The sequence below is a fragment of the Chamaea fasciata genome, unplaced genomic scaffold (assembly GCF_029207755.1).
Source record: "Chamaea fasciata isolate MVZ Bird 193981 ecotype frontalis unplaced genomic scaffold, bChaFas1.0.hap1 SCAF_1, whole genome shotgun sequence".
Taxonomy (NCBI): domain Eukaryota; kingdom Metazoa; phylum Chordata; class Aves; order Passeriformes; family Sylviidae; genus Chamaea; species Chamaea fasciata.
The window spans coordinates 25,549,140-25,567,354 of NW_027094086.1; the positions used below are offsets into that span (position 1 = coordinate 25,549,140).

Genomic DNA, 18,215 nt, shown 5'->3' on the forward strand with positions numbered 1-18,215 from the left:
TTGCCTGAGTTTGTGGTCCATGGCTATCACTCGAAGGCCACATCTCCTTTTTCATCTTCAGGCTTTAAAGTACAAAGACTCGTGCACACACACAGACAGTGACGTTTTGAATGCTAGCAGAGCTAAAGGATTTCACACAGGTGGAAACAACCCAAAGTCTGATCTTGTGACAAGCTGGTTATGAAATCTTGAGGTACTCCAAGAAATGACTAAGGGATCATGATATGCTTCCCTAGACATCTGTTCTAGGCATTTACATGTAGTGTAAATCATAGCATCATCTCAATGCTTACAAAATATTTCTAGGATAGGGAGCTACAGTCTGCAACTTGTAAATAGTGAAGCCAAGAGAAGATAAAAGGTTTGCCCAGAGTTTGACAGTGTCTGCATTTTAATTGGATAAGAGAGACAAAATAATCTGTGCAAATCTCCCACTAGCTACAAAACTGAGCAGAATTCTTTGCCCTCCCCTACTGAAAAGCAGCCATAAACTACTTCTGCGTTGCATCATTTCCATTATGTTCCCTTGGATAATTTGGAAGTGAAAATATCTAAAAATAGATGGTTTTGGGATTGTTTGATATGTACACGATTCTCCTAAAGCCTACATTAAAACACTTCCCAAGGTTCAATGAACATTTTGCTACTTTTCTTAGCTAGCTCATTAATTTGAGACATTTTACATAACCTGCCCTTTTCAGGAAATGCCAGTGAGTAAAGGTTTTGCCTCATTATAGCTGCTCCATGTGATTTTTTTTGAAAGCTATGCTAACAAGGAAATTATATTGTACTGGCCAAGCTGTTTCTCTTTGCTGTATCCTTCTGATATTTGGCCTGTGACGTCTTGCTGACAGGTTTCTCAAAAGCTTACAAAGGGAAAATGGAAAGCCTTTAAAATGTATTTGCCTCTGTTAAATATCAAGCATGGTAGAATATTTTTCGGCTGCAAAGTCACCCTAAAGCCTTTTATCAGTTAAAGACTTTACGAAAAAAACACTCAAAAAGCTTCTTGTTACTGTCTTAAATCTAAGTTTCAAGCATGTCTTCTTACCCATATCTAGGTTCTCCTCCTGTAACAAATGTTAATCCATCAATACAAAGCACCCTTTCTTCTGGTTCAAAAAGGTAATTTAGTAGCTTGTCTTAATCTTCCTCCTGCTCCATTCCCTGAAATACATGAAAACGAACCATCCACAGTATATATTCTGTGACTTTTGTGCCCAGATTTTTGCCAGGTTTTTTCTGGACAGTGAGAATGATCTTTCTCTCAGATGGCTGTCATGACAGTTTAATTACCTATTTTCAGTTAATAGCAACAGCATTCAACAATTGCACCGATTCTTCAAGTGTGTCTATCTACCAGGAGGAAAAGTATAATGTTATCCTCACTTTCCTACATATTTTTCAGATTTATATATTTTCTGTCAAAAAGAAAATAGTGTAATAATAATAATAATAATAACAACTCATGAATTTAAAAAACTTTACCAATAAAAAGGAAGGAAAAATAGATGTAGAACACCTGTATTTTTTCTTAGAAATCTTGCTTAGTACCAAGAATTTCTGCCCTTGTCAGGATGCTTGCAGACAAATGGAATTGTGGTAAAATAAAACCATTTTTACAGATATGTGGTACATATGAGGAAGTCCAAAGCTGTACAAATGAGTCTGGCTCTGAAATGAGTTTTTGACTCTGGGTCATTCATACCATTCATTTGCCTTCTTGGCCATAAGGGGACATTATTGCCTCATGTTCAACTTGGTGTTCACCCAATATCCTTTTCTGCCAAGCTCCTTTCCAGCTGAGTGGGCCGCAGCAAATATTGGTGCACGGAACCATAGAATCAGAGAACTGTTTGGATTAGAAAACACCTCTAAAACCATCAGGTCCAACTGTTAACCCAGCACTGCCAAATCCACCAAATACCTCCAGGGTGGTGACTCCCCCTCCCTATCTCCATCACCCCATCCCTAAATCACCTTATAAAGCCTGTAACATTTTTTATTCCCCACAAATCCAACAGAATGAGTACCATTTCTTCTGTTTACTTAGGACATTATTTTGGCACAAACTATAAAATCTTATGAATTCTACTAAAAAACAACATTTAATTTGATTCCATTTCCCACAAACGCTGGGGCTTGCTCTTCTGCTCCCCAAAACCAGGACTTTGCACTTCTCCTTGCTGAACTTTGTGAAGATCCTTTCAGCTTATTTCCCTGTGGCCTTGCTAAACCCAGTCATAATGGGAGTATGCCAAGGGACCAGCACACCAGCACAAGTACCCTGCCACCAGACCGGATGGCTTTTTCAACTCTTTACTATATATAATTGCTTCATTTATTTTATTTCCTTCTCAACATCTGCTCCAAGTATTCATCTCAGTATGACTCAGTGGAATTGAGAATTGAGGAATTCATATTTAAGCCTGAAAGAGGCCCCAGCTCCTTTTCTTTCCATGGGTGCGGAATACAGAAAGCATCCAATTTCCACCCTATTGGAATATGCAAATATTTCAATAAGTTTTCAAAATACTTCACTTACACAGTTTATAGCCATATGACACAGCCTGACTTCCCTCAAGCAGTTTTCTACATAAACTGGTTTCCTAAAATCAGCCTGAGGTCTGTTTTCCACTTGCAGGAACAGAAAGTGGCACTGGAATTGTAAGAAGGGGGCACTTACTCAGTATTGTGAGTATCAATGGTGTGAAAAAGTTCATGCAGCTCTTCTCCACTCAGAACTCTGTCAGCAAAGTTAGCTTTGAATTCATCAAAGGACAGTTTTCCATCATCTGAGAAAATGAAGGAATGGAAATTGACTTAATTTCATCCTTTTTTTCTTGTTTACTTCATGCAGTAGAAGAGGAAAGTATTAAAAGCTTCTAGGTCTTCAGCTCAAATGTAGAAACTTAAAATTTTAAATGCAAGGGTGATAATGAGAAAACAAAAGTCAAATAAAGATTCATCTTTTCCTGTTATTATAAGAAATTTTAAAGATTAAACTATAGTTAAGCAATAATTGATCTAAACTGACTGAGCTTTTGCACGAAGCATAAAGAATATTTTATAGCCTAACGCTTCATAACTTTTTTAGATAGCACTAAATTTAAGTTCACATGTTTCTTTCTCTTCCTTCAGAAACATACTGAATCACTCATAGGGCACTAAAAAACTGTAGAGGATAAGATTAAGATGCTCTAAGCATCAGACTAATCTACAGTGTATTGTGATGTAATTTTATAATGGTGAAGAAGAATAATCTATTATAAAGGCAGTATCTAAACATTGTAAGTGCATACAACACTACAGCAGGCGGATCTGATGAGTAAAGCGGAGAAGTTTCCTTCTTCTTTTACTTGCTATTATTTCATAATTTCTTTGACTGGAATATACGGCTTCAGATTTCTTGAAGAGGTTTCAAAATTGTACAAATTAAATAACTCCTTCAACAAAACCATTTTGAAATGTTTTATATGATAAGACAGATTTTAGCTGGAGATGACCATCATTACAATCAAAATAAAACGTCAAGATCTTCAAGAGCCAAAAACCAAGATGGCACAAAACTGCAATGATTACCTAGCTGAGAATCTAAATACATTTGTCATTTAGCACTGTTTACAGAGAATTAATATCAAATATTGAGTGTTCTCACAGCTATGGCTCTTACAGATAAAATCGCCTAATCAAACCACTTCTGCAGCTTTATCCTTTGCTGGGAAGGCTGATTTGCATGCAAATTATACACATACTCAAGAAACTAGTGACTTCTGGCAACTTTTCTGAGATAAATGTATGAGTTTACCCATAGCACAGCCTGGGGTATGACACAAAATATTAAATAAGTCTATTTCGGTCCTTCAGGATCATTGGCTTTATCTCAGTCCAGAAAATCACTGATCCACCAACAGATTGGTACTTTAGCTATTTTCTTTAAAATTTTTGTCATCCAGAAGAAGACATTGCCTTTTGGTTCACTGCTCCTTATTCTTAAAAACATTCTGAATGTTACTGACATTGAGTGACAAATCACTGAGATTGTTTCTGGCAAAAAACAAGGACTTTTGAACCTGTTTGGCACTTACAGACTTCATACAGTTAGTTTTACTAAAAAAAGCTCTGATTATCCAGGGCATTTCTCTGATTTTGTAGGAGTGTAACTGTTTTTCCAGAGCAACTGGGGAGGGCTCCACTGCCTGTGGCCATCCTTATGCTTCCTCAGTGCTCACATGAAGCTCAGACCCAATGCTGGACAAGTGCTCCCTGTGCTGTTAAACTGAAGATGCATTTGCCTAGACAGTTTTGGGGTTTTTTTTTCCCTCAAGTGTCAAGAATAGCTTTTATTTTAAAGGCTGTGTCATGTGTCCTCAGCACCACTGCCCGGGGCACACCTCACTGCCCTTGGGGTGCCCAGATAAACACTATCTGGTTTAAGTGCTGCAGAATAGCTGAGCAGAAACCTCTATTAGAGATCCTTCAATCCTTGCCACTGGCAAAGTGACAAGGGAAGGATGAGTAATGAAAGGCAAACTTCTCTGAAGCGAGGCAGCCATCAGGGAAATCAAACTTCAGCTGCATTTGCCTTGGCAATGTTATTTAAGAAGCTGTTTTGCAAGACTTGCTTGCTTTTGTCGGTCTTTTCTGACATCTTTCAAAAGAAGGGCTTCTTCATAAACAGGCACAGTCACCTGTTCTCATTTGTCTCCTAACTGCCAGAAAAATAAATAAAATGAAGATATAAACAATAAAATGCATCTCCCCACCTTGCACTTGCAAATTCAGAAGTAGATTGACACAGTGGTTTACAGGAGCCTCCTTCAGGTTACAATTGCATTCTCGCATTTATTTCAGTAAAATTCACCTGCCTATTGAATAGATGTTTCTCTGTGTAAAATATGCCCAAGGGATATCCCCCAGCCAGTCTGCTGCAGAAACACCAGTATAATCTCCAGGACATGCTTTGGATAGCTAATGACTTCAGTAGAGAACAGCATATCTGACAGAGGAAAGTCACACACACTCTCTGAGTTGAAAGGTGGTTTCAGAGAGTCAAAAGGTATCGCGTGAATAATGGACAAGGGCACAGATGTATTTGGAGCCTGTGTGCACAAACATAATGGCAAATGCTGAGACTGCAGTCAGTGAAGGAACTTACAGGGATGTAGAGAAAAAGGATGTCTCACAGAGGTGCCAGAAAATGCTGGAGGACAACTAAACCACTTCCACTGCCCCCAGTTTTGGGCATCCTGTTAGGATTGTGAGCCTTTCTCAGCAGATAAAAAGCAGTCTTTTCATAGCAGGGGCCACATCAGATGGAGCTTACATGGCTGAATGGCAGTCATAGGGCTTATGGCTCTTGGAAGAGCCACATGTGAGAGTTTATGACAATCAGAGAACAAAACCACACTTGGCTAGAGCTCATCCTGGGGTTCACCTTGGAAGGATGTGATTTGGAAAGTCGATTTCTCAACACTGTCTTGGCCCAACCAGACAGTGTCCAACCTCCCTCCAGGCTGGCAACACGAACACTAGCAGGGTAGTGAGGTTTTTTGGGGTCTGGAGCTCTATGAGCACAGATCTCTGCCCCTGTAAGCCAACAATTAGCAAAGGAATAAGAGATAACAAGAAGTGAAAGCAATACATACAAGAATTTTCTGTGGCAGAAAGTGCTTATTCACCAGGGAAGTACATCAGGGACTAGGAAATGACTGCTCAAAATGAAGCAGTCACTTCTGCCGTGGGAAAGCAAAGGACCAGAACACAACCCCATCTAGACCCACACAATTCTCAATGGGAGCTCAGTTTCTAAACCTCATGTGGGTGCTGTGACAGCCCTTTATGGATTTTTGAATCCATCTGCCTTTATAGAACCTAAAGGGAAGGCAGTGTGAACATGGAGCCTCTTCCCAGCTCACCTGCTCCTGGGGATCTGCTGTGGCACTTGTCCTGTGGAAAGAACTGACAGTCCACACTTGCTATAAAAGGTTTGGATCAGATTACTCGAGTGCTATAAGATATTGCCCCATACACAGAGAAAGCAAGGTAGTGTGGGGGGGCACATCACAACAGACATAGATGGACTGAACCAGATGCAAAAAGATGAAATCCACATGATTTATTGGGACATGACACACAGGCTGGAATCAGATCAAGAAAGATCTGCCAAAATAACAAATTTCAGTGTGCCAAAGTGAGTGTGTTAATAATATCCACTAGGTCTCAGTCACAAGGGGCTGCATCAGAAAAAGCACAGACATAGCTGAAGATTTAACAGTCTGGGCAAATGCACTAAGCTTTTATAGACTCTGATCTGTACTGTATGTTGATATAATCAGAAATAAGGATTTTGAGCCATTATCGGGCATCTGTTATGCTGGTAAAGCCTAGGAAGCAAGTGATTCCAAGGCTAACAGGGAAAAAGTCTAGATTTTATCTGTAGAAATATTTTTGAGGATTTGAAGCACAGACTCCAGCCCTGCAGCACTTGAAGGACCCAGGGTGGTGGGATGGGGAATCCCACCCCAGGCTGAGCCTGGGCTCAGAAATAGGATGCAGGGTGATGTCTGCAGTGGATCCAGATGGTCAGGAAGCAAACAGCAGTGTGCTGAGAATTCATGGGATGTACTGCAAGGGTTATGCCTTACTAATCCATTCACTGAGTAACTTGGGAGCTTAAATCAGGGATGCTTCAGTTCAGAGAGTTTGTCCTCTGGCTTCTGTTAAGAAAATGTGCTCTTCTAAGTCATTCAGTAAATCTGTAGCTCAAACATGGCCACTTTGGGCCACTCAGACATGGGTCTTCTGGGTATCGTGATGCACAGAGCTTCCCCAAGGGATTCCTGCACATTGCTGTTTTCCTCCAGAAAGGTCACACAAGGGATGTATCACCCTGTCATGCTGTGACCTCTCTGGCCACTTTGTATGCCTGAGCACTGATGCAGGTGCCACTGAGCAGAGTTTCTGGGGCAGGCTCCAGGCTAGCTGAAGACCTCATGATGTCAGGATGTCAGGATGTTGTAGCCCTAGGGTTAGGAAATACTGGCTTAGATAAAAAATGCTGAAATCAAGGACTTGACATTCTTTGTTCTGGTATAACTCCAAATTTTTTCTCAGTAAGGTTAAACCCACTAAGTGGAAATCTTGAGAGTCTGAGGCCAAATCTGATGTTGGCATGCACCCCACACCCGCAGCAGGTGTTTCCAAATAGGAAAAGGTTTAAGACCCTTTGTATTTCTTATAAGATAAAGGACCCAGAAACATCTTAGCTTCCCTGTCAGTAATTGGCTCAGTGCCAGCACAGAGGCATTGATTGGGCTTGGTAAGTGTAACTCAAAGCCTGTTGCTAATTTCATTGGGCCAAAAGCCAAACAGCCCACCTGAACTATTAAGTACTAAAGAAAGAGAACAAAGAAGCTCTGTGCACTTTCGAGGCGTTGTAGCAGGTATGGGACCTGTCCCTATATCGTGCTTGGCTTTACTCTTTGCGTTTGTATTATTTTCTTTCCTTATTAAAACCTTTTTACTTTTTCAAGACACACTCGATCATGACATCTCACTAATTGATTTTAGCCACTTTCCTGCAAGGGCTGGGCTGGACCCCCAGAGGTATTTGGAACCCCAATACTCTGACAGTTCGCTGATTCAAGAGATCCCTTTCCTGAGGTGCTTTCTCTGCCTCTCAGAGGCACATTCCCTTAATCCGCTGTCACAGTATGAACAAGCACTCTGGTAAACGAGCTGGAGCCACTGAGAAGTCACAGTCTGAGGACTGCTGCAGTGAGGCAGCTTTCAACCTGCCAGAGCTCACCTACAGACACATGAGCCAACACAGATGGTAGAAGACTCCCCTGAAAAGTCAGTGTTTATTCTGCAATAGCACTGTCAATAAATAAGGAATAGGAAAACTCCTCTGATCTCTGCAAAACTGCCTCTGGAGTAGGCATTGCAAGATTTCCTTCTGACAATCATACAGGTGCAGTTCAGAAGCATTTTGGTTATTTTCTGGAAACCTTGTTGTGTCACTCAAAAGCCTATGATCTGTAAATCTATCCCTTTGGTCACTGACACCAGTGAAAGGGATAGGGTGCTACTGCTGCACTTGCCTTACTTTAAGGAATCCTTTATATATGACCCACAGTTTTTGTTAGGCCAAAGGCTGCACAGTTTTAGAGCTGGGCTGAAATCCCCAGATTATTGTAATCAACATACTGCATGCATTATCACAGTATCTTATACAGTTTCAGAACTCTACATTTAAAAGCCTGGTGTCCCTGCCCTATATCATGGACATCAGGGTACTGAATGAAGGCATATGACAGAATGAAAAGATTAGTCTCATTTGACTATTTTTCATTTTACAGATCCTAGTTCAAATACATTTAAAAATATATATTTTTAGGGGGGGAAAAAGCTTTCAGTGAGTGCTTGTTTGAAATGTCAGAGAAAAAAAAAATTAAACCAGATATAAATGCAGTGACTCTGACATTAATAAGATTCTGTTGCAAATCTGCTGGTTGTTTGATATTCAGGTTTGTCAGTGTATGGAGATTTAGTCTTCTTTTGTTTAGTCAGTTTTTAAAATTTTGCCTCATTTGTTTTCAGTCATTCCTGACTGCCTGAGGCATACTGTTTACAGTGTTTCTTACAGTTCAGGCTTTTTGGATTTTTACAAAAATGTCTGCTTCTGTGGCAGATGTTACCAAGGATGTTTTCAAATATCTTCCTCTTAGGAGCTTTAAGAATTTTTGAGGTATATGTTTTACTCAGTGTTTTTTCATAATAGCTGACTTGTACTAGCAAATCAATTAAAGCATCTACGTACAAAACATCTTTTCCAAACCTGTCATATTAGAGCTGCCCTCCTTAGGGCTTAGAGGTATCCAAGAGCTTGGGGGCAGGAGCTGTTAAATTTGGAACAAGGCCATAATCAAATACCAATTTGAATTTTGTGGAGGAGAGAGACAGCTGAGAGGTTCTCCTCCTGGGGAACAGGGCTAGGAGTCACTCCCTCCAGATTTGACTGGATGGACACTGAAGAGTGCCAAGGGGAGTCTCAGACACCAGAGTATGCCAAGTTTCCAGAGTAAGAGAGGAGATCCAGAGCTGGAGATAATAGACAAAGGAAAAGACAGTGGGGGCCTCCTCCCCAGAGGGATGGGAAGAGAAATGACCACTACCACAATGCCAGCAAAGGTAGGGCACTTTTCTCTAGTTATTTTGTGGTGTTCCTTGCCTTTGGTCTGTGTTGAACCATCAGTGTTGAGGCACCTTCCCCACGCTGAAGGAAGACTGTCACTCTTGCAAGATCAAGGGTTGCATTCTCAGTAGATTATTACCTTCTGTTTTGCCCTTCTATGTTGACAGGCTGTTTGTGATTGGATTTCTGCAATGTAGTCTGTATTTCAAATTCCATTCCTGTGCTAAGGGGATGGAATTCTGGCAGGAGGCAATTCTAACTGGGCACATGTCACAGCTGCATAGTCAGAAGAGTCCCCTGGGTGACATTCACCAACAACAAATATCATTTCACTTGACTGCAGGTCACTGCAAGGGTAATGGGGGGCCCCATTTCATCAGGAGAAAAAAGACACCTCATGCAGACAAGCACATACAGGTGCTGCATTCACACCTATGTGAGGCAACCACTGTTTCCTGAGAGATGAGGGAAGTAAAATTTTTTTTTGTTAGGAAAGGCTGCATCTGGCAGTTCCAGTTTTCCATTTTTCTTCACTCCCTCCCTTGCAGGCTAGGGACAAGATTTTACTTTTCGAGAGGAATTTAATGAATTTGATTTCTTTTAAACAGCAACAGAAATTAAACAAATGAAGATTTTCCCTTTTAGCTGGATTTTTTTCAAGATTAGTTCTGTGTGAATTCCACATGCTTTTCTTTGGGCACATAGAGTTTTATAAAATAAACCTGACCAAAATTTCATTTTGACATAGAGACCTGCAACTTCTCCTTTCCAAAAAGGTCAATGTGCAGCATCTCACCTTCATGAAATTGCTTTTTTCCCCTCAGGATTTTCTGTTGCTTTTGTCAATATTATGAACCACATAGTTCTTAAAAAAATCCTTCCCTATGCCTTGTTCTCCTTTTAAGAAAATTATATGACGTTTTCATTTATGGGAGATGTATGTATAGATCAGCTCCACAAAAAGCACAGCTGCACAGCCATGAAATAAGAATTACAAGTAGAGTTTATGAAGCTGATCTTCTTATGGAATCTCTGCATAGCTGATATTTCCAGAAACAGGGCAGTAACAGAATGATATACGTACCTGGGCTGGCAAAGAAAGAAACCATTTGTATGACTTCATTCACATGGCTGTTTGCTAAAGGACTAAATTGAACACAGATGTCATAAATTATTGTAGCATTTTTGAGTACCAGCAGTTCAGCAGAATTTTTTGGCTCTTTTGATCTCTTATTTTATATTGCCTTTGCAAGAAAATTTGTCTTTCCTTGCTGTGGTAAGCTTACCTGAAGTCCCACAGTCCACGAATGAACTGTAAAAATGCTTATCCAATACTCCTATTTATCAGATCGATCCACTTTTTTGATATTTTTTTCCTTGCTGTCTAGCAAGAATCTAGTAAAGTTTTTGATGATATTTCCTCTGAAGGTATTTTAATCTCACAAAGTGAATGAATACAGCAGAGAAGGTTCTATTAAAAGTATATGGGAGAATTTAACAGGGCTGGGTCATGGACAGTAATGAAGTATTTGTTACTGAAAGTCAATAGTTGGTTTCCTGTAGCACAGAAAGGTGACACTGAAAGTGTAAGTAAACCAGTCATTAATCAAAGCTAATAATTTATGGTGACAACAGTGTAAACATTTTCAGTAAGTGGTCACATATCCAGTAACCTTTCTGAGAATGTACTTAACTTTACAGCCTTGAAACAAATCTCCCTATCAATGTGGCACAAGCCTGTGCATTGCTGGATTAGCAAAGTGGAAGTCCCATGGGCAACTGATGGTTGAGCTAACACAATTAAGGCCTAAAAGCTGAAATAATTTCAAGTTCATGGACGAAAATTAATAGAACTGAAGTGACTGAACTTAGCCACTTTTCTGCCAATAATATCTTGTAAAGAAACTGTATACAGGTAGGAACTCCAGTCACCAAGGCCTCTGGAGCTGATATGGTTCTGTATTGTTCTGGAACACGCAGGTTTGTCACTGATACTGGGAGCTGTTCCCAAATTGCTGTTTTCATAGCAATGTATAGGAATGAGCTGTGGGGAAACCCACATGAGGACTGAAGTGTTTCTAACCACCAAAATGCTGCAGATCCACCAGGGCTGGGACAGCATGAGCCCAAAGGCCAGGGCAGGGACACAAAGCTCTAGAGGGGAGTGATGAGTTCTGCTCTGTACCATGTGCTCTGACCCTCATCAGTCTTCAGGGCAGATACACACACATTATTCCAAACACCACGAGGAGGTCTGAGGAGGATGCCAGCAGAGCTTTGGAAGGTAAATAAGCTAGAGATGCACCACTGCAGCTGCATGGAGTCCTCCTCCTTGCCATGCCAGCCCTCACCTTGAAATTCAACTTGCACCATCACTGGCCATGCAAACCACTGGAAAGCTGACTGAGGGAGTTAAAGACGACACTACCAAAAAACTCTCACAGTGATGGATTCTGCGGCTCCTGAGCTCTCTGAAGGAGCCTGACATGGTCTTGTGGGAAGTGCCAGTTGATGCATGTGAGCTGGGGCAGCAAGAGCAACCAGAAGTGGACTGTGGAGGTGAGATTTTAGTGTCTCAGCAACACTAAACAGTTATTCAACATGCTTAGTTAGACCACCAAACTGTACAGTAGCCACTTGTTGTCCAAGAGTTCTTCCTTGTAAGTTATTATCACTGATTTTCTGAATGGTATCCATTTTGTCTTCTCTTTATCGAATGCACACAGTATCTGTTTTCTGAGGATTGACTGGACTGGGAATTACATGTCAGGGTTAAACCTGTTTGATCTGTGTATTTGACACTGTTCAATGTTTCTCTTGTTAATGAAAAACTTATGACTTCTGTGCTCTAAATATGTGAGTGGGATTCAAGGGTTTATTCTTCCTATTGACACACTGAACAAATACAAAAACAAGTCTGATTTCTGGATGTAGCCTATGGTGTTTTTAAAAAATAGGAAGATGGAGCTACTAACAAGTATTTCAAACCTTCTTGAGTCAGTGTCACTGGAAAACACCCGCATGCACCCAAAGTGCAAATCAAACACAAATGTCAAATTGTGGAAACATAAGATCTGTCCTTAGAGAAGGGAAGATCAGAGCACAACATAATACATGGCACTGAGTCTGCAGGAAACATAAAATGACATGAGGGATGTCTGGTTTTTCTGTTACAATGTTTAAGACATGACTTAAAATGCTCAATTAATGATGGATTCTTTTATCTAAAGGAAGGGGGCAGGACATGCAAGCAATCTTACCATTCTTGTCTGCTCTTCTTAATATCTAAACAAAAAGAGAGACAGAAAGAACAGAGTCAAATTTTTGCTTGTATGGGTTAATAACAATGTTCCTCTTAGTACACATTTATAGTTTGTGCTCTACACCATATTTTCACAAAGCTGCGTAAAATTTTAAAGTTCTTAATTTGTCTCCATCCTTCCCTCAGTATTTTTTTAACTCCTCCCTTGCTGTCTGCACTAAAAACCAAGACCACAACAAGAACCAGCTTTATTGTCTGGTTTGTTTATGGATTACAGGGATGATGTTCAAGCACAAAGCCTGACACCACATGGCTACCATGATACTGGATTCAGGTTTGAGAGAAGTGGCTTAAAGAAGCAGAGTAAGAATGATGGCTGGGAGGGTGTGCTGAGCATCTGAGATGGTGAGAAAGACTCATGGTTTGTGTGGGTGGAGGAAGTTGAGGGATAAGTCAGAAGAGGAGCTGGGTGGCATGAGGGATCAGACTTAGTGTCACAGACTACTTCAGCCTGAATTGCAGTGGGGACTCATCCAGGAAATTCTGCAACAAGTGTAGGTAAGGGAAGAAAAAAAATCTTCCAAATGTATTTTCTATTGTTGCTGTGAATATCTGTGAAGTGTTTCAAAATGGGCACATATATTTTTGAGAGCTGACAGCAATAGAAATCTTCTCTGGTTTATTAAAACATTAATAGCATTTAAACAGCTTCTCCAGCCCATGCCAAGACTGCTCTTCTCCTAGAAGTGAAACCAGACAAGATGGATCTTGCCAAGCTATGCTGGAGCACCTTCATGACTGTTTTACGTAGGGTGGGGTTGGCAGGGAACCAACAGAGTTGTGACCAACATCCAGGACTTCACAGATGGTTTCTAAGCTGAACTTTGCATTGGACCAAATTTACAGTACATAAAATATGAAATATACTTAGTAAGATGATATTTTCCCATCCATATTTATCCAAATAAATCATACACTCAATTTTCAGTATAACGATTGGACTTTTGAAGGGATGTAGCAGTGGACTTTCAGTCAAATAGAAATGTCCCCTAATCATGGGTCAAGAAGTTTCTGCATAAGTAATTTTAAAAATTGATTTAGAAACAATTATTTTATGTATTTATTATTTTTATAATTATTATTTAATGTTTATATTAATTTGTTTTAATTAATTAACCTCCCTGCCCCCAACCTTCAGGAAATGTTAAAATCCTTTAGACACTTGAGAGGGAGTTTGACAGAAGAACAAGGAGGAGGTTGACTTAGCAATCATAAATCATATATCACTCTCATCAGGTCTCTCTCTCTGGAGAGAGATTATTTATAACAGCATTTAGTGACAGGACAATGGAGAATGGCTTCAAACTAAAAGAAAATAGGTTTAGATTAGATGTTAGGAAAAAATCTTTACTGTATGGGTGCTGAGGCACTGGTACAGGTGACCCAGAGAGGTTGTGGATGGCAGTGTCTGAGGCCAGGTTGGATGAAGCTCTGAGCTGGTGGAAGGTGTCCCTGCCAATGGCAGGGGGTTCAGAACTGAATGATTTTTAAGGTTCTTTCCAATCCATGCCATTTTATGATTCTATAATTCTATTTCCCAGTGGGATCAGGACCTCAGTGACTGCCCTTCCTTTGCAGCCTTGCAACAAACCTCTTGCTGCCTGGTCTAATTTAATTGTGTTTATATAGGTGGGGGTACTTCACTGAGGAGTAATCACACACCTACACACCCCCAAATATCTAAAATATCTGTGACATGAATGTACTCTCACAGCAGGAAGGGCACCCAGGGTCCAGTCCCTGCTTTGAAGCAGGCACGGTTTGGATTCAAGGTTTTCTTCCAGATATAAGAGAAGAATCACAGAAACAGCCTCCCTCCTTCCTATTTGCAGGTTTGTGAAAGGTATCTGCTTTCCTAAATGAATATGAGCCTGACGCTGGTTTAAGAAAATCCTGAAAATCAAACAAATAACTTTATTTTGAATTATCTTTTCTACTTTAGTGAAATCAAAAGTTTTCAGTCTATCAGATAATCTGATCATGTGCAGTTTCCTAACCCAGTGTGCTGAGTTAAATTGGGGAGTTGTTAACAACTCCCCAGTTTAATGGTTTTTAACTCTTTCCTGGCAACTTAGAGTTCTTTTCCGTTTTAGCGATGTATGACTGCAATTCTCCCATTTCTTTTAAAAGTGGTATCTCTGAGACAAAAAAAAAAAAAAAGAAAAAAAATCTGCATTTTCAATATACATTTGAATTGAAATAATAGAAGTCAATAAAAAGTCTTATTTGAATTATTTCCTGTGGAAGCTAGAGAAATCAGGAGATGAGCAGATGAGGGTTGCTTGAAATAATTTGGGGAAAGGTTGAGGAAGTTGAAATGGGCATATTAGAGAAAACAATTAGATAGAGAGTCCTTAATTACAGAACATGCCATTTTCAGATGATATTGTGGAATAATGCCAATACAAGAGCTGGTCTGAAGAGGATCAGCGTTGGTAGTCGAGCTGGTCTCAAGATTTGTAGGTCTCACCAAGGTCAGGGGGTAGTTTTAAGGTCCCACTTTCCGTGGGAGTTTGCCTTTTACCAGGATTTGCCTTGGAGCAAAGAAGCGCTCTGTGCTGCTCAAATTTAGACAAAAACAAACAAACAAACAAACCCTTTACAGCTGTACCTTGCAAGATGCTGAGCCCTTGGTGACAATCTACCACAGAACCTCTTGGGGGTTGCGTGGCCAGGTGCACATCAGAGCACCTCCCTGGGCTGAGGGGCTCAGGATTCTCTGCATGTTGACCTTGGGCACCTCAAATTCATCAGGGTCTAAAGGGATGGGAGCAATCTTCATGGTCAGTGAAAAACCTACTTTTATAAGGTGAGAAACTCTAGTGAAAAGCGCTCCCCTCCCCCCATCCCAATAAAAACAATAAAATTTGAAGCAATGTGTTTGGAAAAGTGACTGTTTTCACCCAGAACCTCTCCTAACCACTCCCAAACACTAACCTTCTCTCCTCACCCATGCAGCCATTAGCAGCAAAAGGGGAGGGGAGAGAGGAAAAGGAAGGGATAAGGGAAAGGGGAAAGAAAAAGGAAAGAGGAAGGGGAAGGGAAAGGGAAGGGAAAGGGAAAGGGAAAGGGAAAGGGAAAGGGAAAGGGAAAGGGAAAGGGAAAGGGAAAGGGAAAGGGAGAAGATCCACAGCCTCACTGGGCTTCACTCCCTTCCACCGAGGGACGAGATAACAGCTCAAGGAAACAAAAAAATAGGGACAGAAGAAATAAAAGGGGGGAGGGGGGAAGTACGGAGAGAAAAAAAGACAAGACAAAAAGGCAAAACATAACAAACCAGGTGCCCCCTCCCCAGGTGCCCTGTGCGGAAGGATGGGTTCCGTGCCGCGCACTCACATCGCGGAAGATGCGCAGCCCCGCTCCCCGTTCCGCCGCCATCCGGCCGCCTCAGCCGCCGCAGCGCCCGCGGAGCCTGCCCGTGGCCGGGGTCCCTGCGGGGCCGGGCCGCCCGCCCCGGGAACCCGCCCCGGCAAGGGCAGGAGCAGGGCCGGCCGCGGCTGCCGCTCCCCGCGCCCTGCGGGAGGGCACACACCCCCTGCTGCATTCTCAGATCGTGCCCTGGCGACACTCGCCTCCTCTCCACGAAGTAAACTTGGGTCTTGCGATCTGTCGGGTCACGTTTTGCGCCGTCCTTTTGGCTGCCTTCCCCTTCAGCACGGTCACTTTTGGGAGATGTTTCTCAAGCAAGCCTCGAGACCCCAGCCCGAGGATGAAGTCTCGGCAGTTGCAGAGGGGTGATGGGACGGCTCTGCGCTTCCAAACCGCGGGGCGGGCACCGCCAAGCGCTGCGCTCCGCAAAAGCGCTCGGGCTTGATGATAAGATGCTTGAATATAATATATCCCTCAGAGTGGCCTGGCCAAAAATCAAGGGCTGCAGGGACTCCTAGCTGTGGTGCTCCTGCAAGGAAGCAAGCGGGGAGCTGTGGGATGGGGGCAGGAGCGGGCTCGGTGAGGTGAGACAAAGAAGGGTCCCGGGGTGAGGGAGAAGAAAAGCAGCTTTGAGAGCTCTCTCCGTGTTGTTTCAGACCTGTGCCAAGGAGTTATTGCATGGACATCGTGTAACAGGGTCTTTGACTTAGTGCTCCCACCACACACCACGAGCAGATGGCATTGCAATTATGCATCATCTCTTACAACACTGTTATATATTATATACTACAGTTATTGAGTACTATATATGATACTAGGCTTCTTAAAAAATTCTAGAGTGAAGTTTTTGTTTTAAAACACCATAGATGAAAAGCCTCAGCCGTGCTGTGACTTGAAAGTTTCTGCTTCCCTCTGTCATCTTCCTTTCCACATTTCAGAGGAAAACCTAAGAGATGGAAGAGAGAACTGTCCAATTGGAAAGACAAGGCATTTCACGAGGTTAGCAATTTTTATCTCAATTCATAAAGATGGCTTGAAAAAGAGATGGAAAGATCATCTCAGGCTATTTTTGCTTTTTAATAATACTGAAAGGCTTTTGTTTAATCTGATTTTTATGACGGAACAATGGGAATATATTTTTTTCCAGAGAGAGGAAAGAAGAAAAAAAATTCCAAAGGTTGTCTCAAGAGCCAAGGTGAGTGGAAATAAGAACAAGTTTCTTTAGACTATAGAGGGGCTTGTTTTTCTTAACTTTTATAACAACATTAATAGTCTACATTTTTAACTTTTTTTGACTAATTTCTATGTTGAAATAAAAAGACCTTTGATGAAGAACCAGTTTCTTTCCTTTTTGAACAGCCTTAACATTCACTGAGAATATTTTGTTTGTCTAGAGAAATCTTCCTTCAAAATTGTAAGAAAAAATATTGTGGCATCTTGATATTTTTAGGGTAAAAATTAAAACATAAGAATCAAAAATGTCTCATAGGACTTCTATTATATGAGAAAGTTGTGAGTAGAGAATATGTGAAACTTACTGATGATAGTTTTTATACCGCTTTAAAATTACCTGAAGCAATTTACCTCGATTTTAGTGCCAGAAGCAGAATCAGAGCTCTGAATTTTACTAGGTTCCATATTCATTCAATGATCTCCCTCTGTGTCTGAGCAAGAAGATGTGAGGAGAGGGGAATGCAGCTATGTGATGCCCTGTGATGTGGGAGCACAGGTACTGCCTTACTGGGAGCATGATGGCTTTGTGACCTGTCCAGGTGAGGTCAGCAAAGGTCAGCACTCAGCATCATGGTCCCCTCAGCAGCCACAGACCCGTGCTGCTCACCATCTATTACAAGAAATAAAAGTTGTTCCATTTGTGTCTGAGGATAAAACCTAGAAGAACCTGTTTTTTTCTTGCTGTGTGTCAAATCATTAAACTTTTATTTAGAAAGCAGCTACTTTACCGGCATCTTTGCTCATGTGAAACGGTCAGCCAGCGTGTAATGATTTTGCCCTTTAATCTGGAAAAAACAAACAAATGAAAGCTGGCAGCAAGAGCTATCTTCCACTTACTGTGCAGTGGACTGTGATGTGCAACAAGAGCCATCGATGCTGAGACAGATAAACAGCAAAACTTCCTTTTTTACCAAGGAAATGCAAGCTGTCCAAGTGCCTAATCAAGTTACTAAACCACTCCATGATTCCACACGTGTGTGGCCTCTAACGGACAGGAAAAACACTATGTAATGCTTGTGTCAAAATACAACCTTTCCAGCAGAAGAACAGTACTATTTGCACTTGGTTAAGGGAATGGATCTGTTTTATAAT

At 41.3% G+C, this 18,215-nt stretch overlaps 1 protein-coding gene across 1 annotated transcript in view; it reads right to left on the reverse strand.

Moving 5' to 3' along the window:
- Positions 1-15,917, reverse strand: part of NECAB1 (N-terminal EF-hand calcium binding protein 1) — a 53,843-nt gene extending 37,926 nt beyond the window's left edge. Inside the window, 3 exon segments of the mRNA XM_066204790.1 lie at positions 2,687-2,795; positions 12,460-12,484; positions 15,858-15,917. Of these exon segments, the coding sequence (XP_066060887.1) occupies positions 2,687-2,795; positions 12,460-12,484; positions 15,858-15,899 (176 nt within the window). The 5' untranslated portion in view covers positions 15,900-15,917.
- Between the last annotated feature and the right edge of the window lie 2,298 nt (positions 15,918-18,215).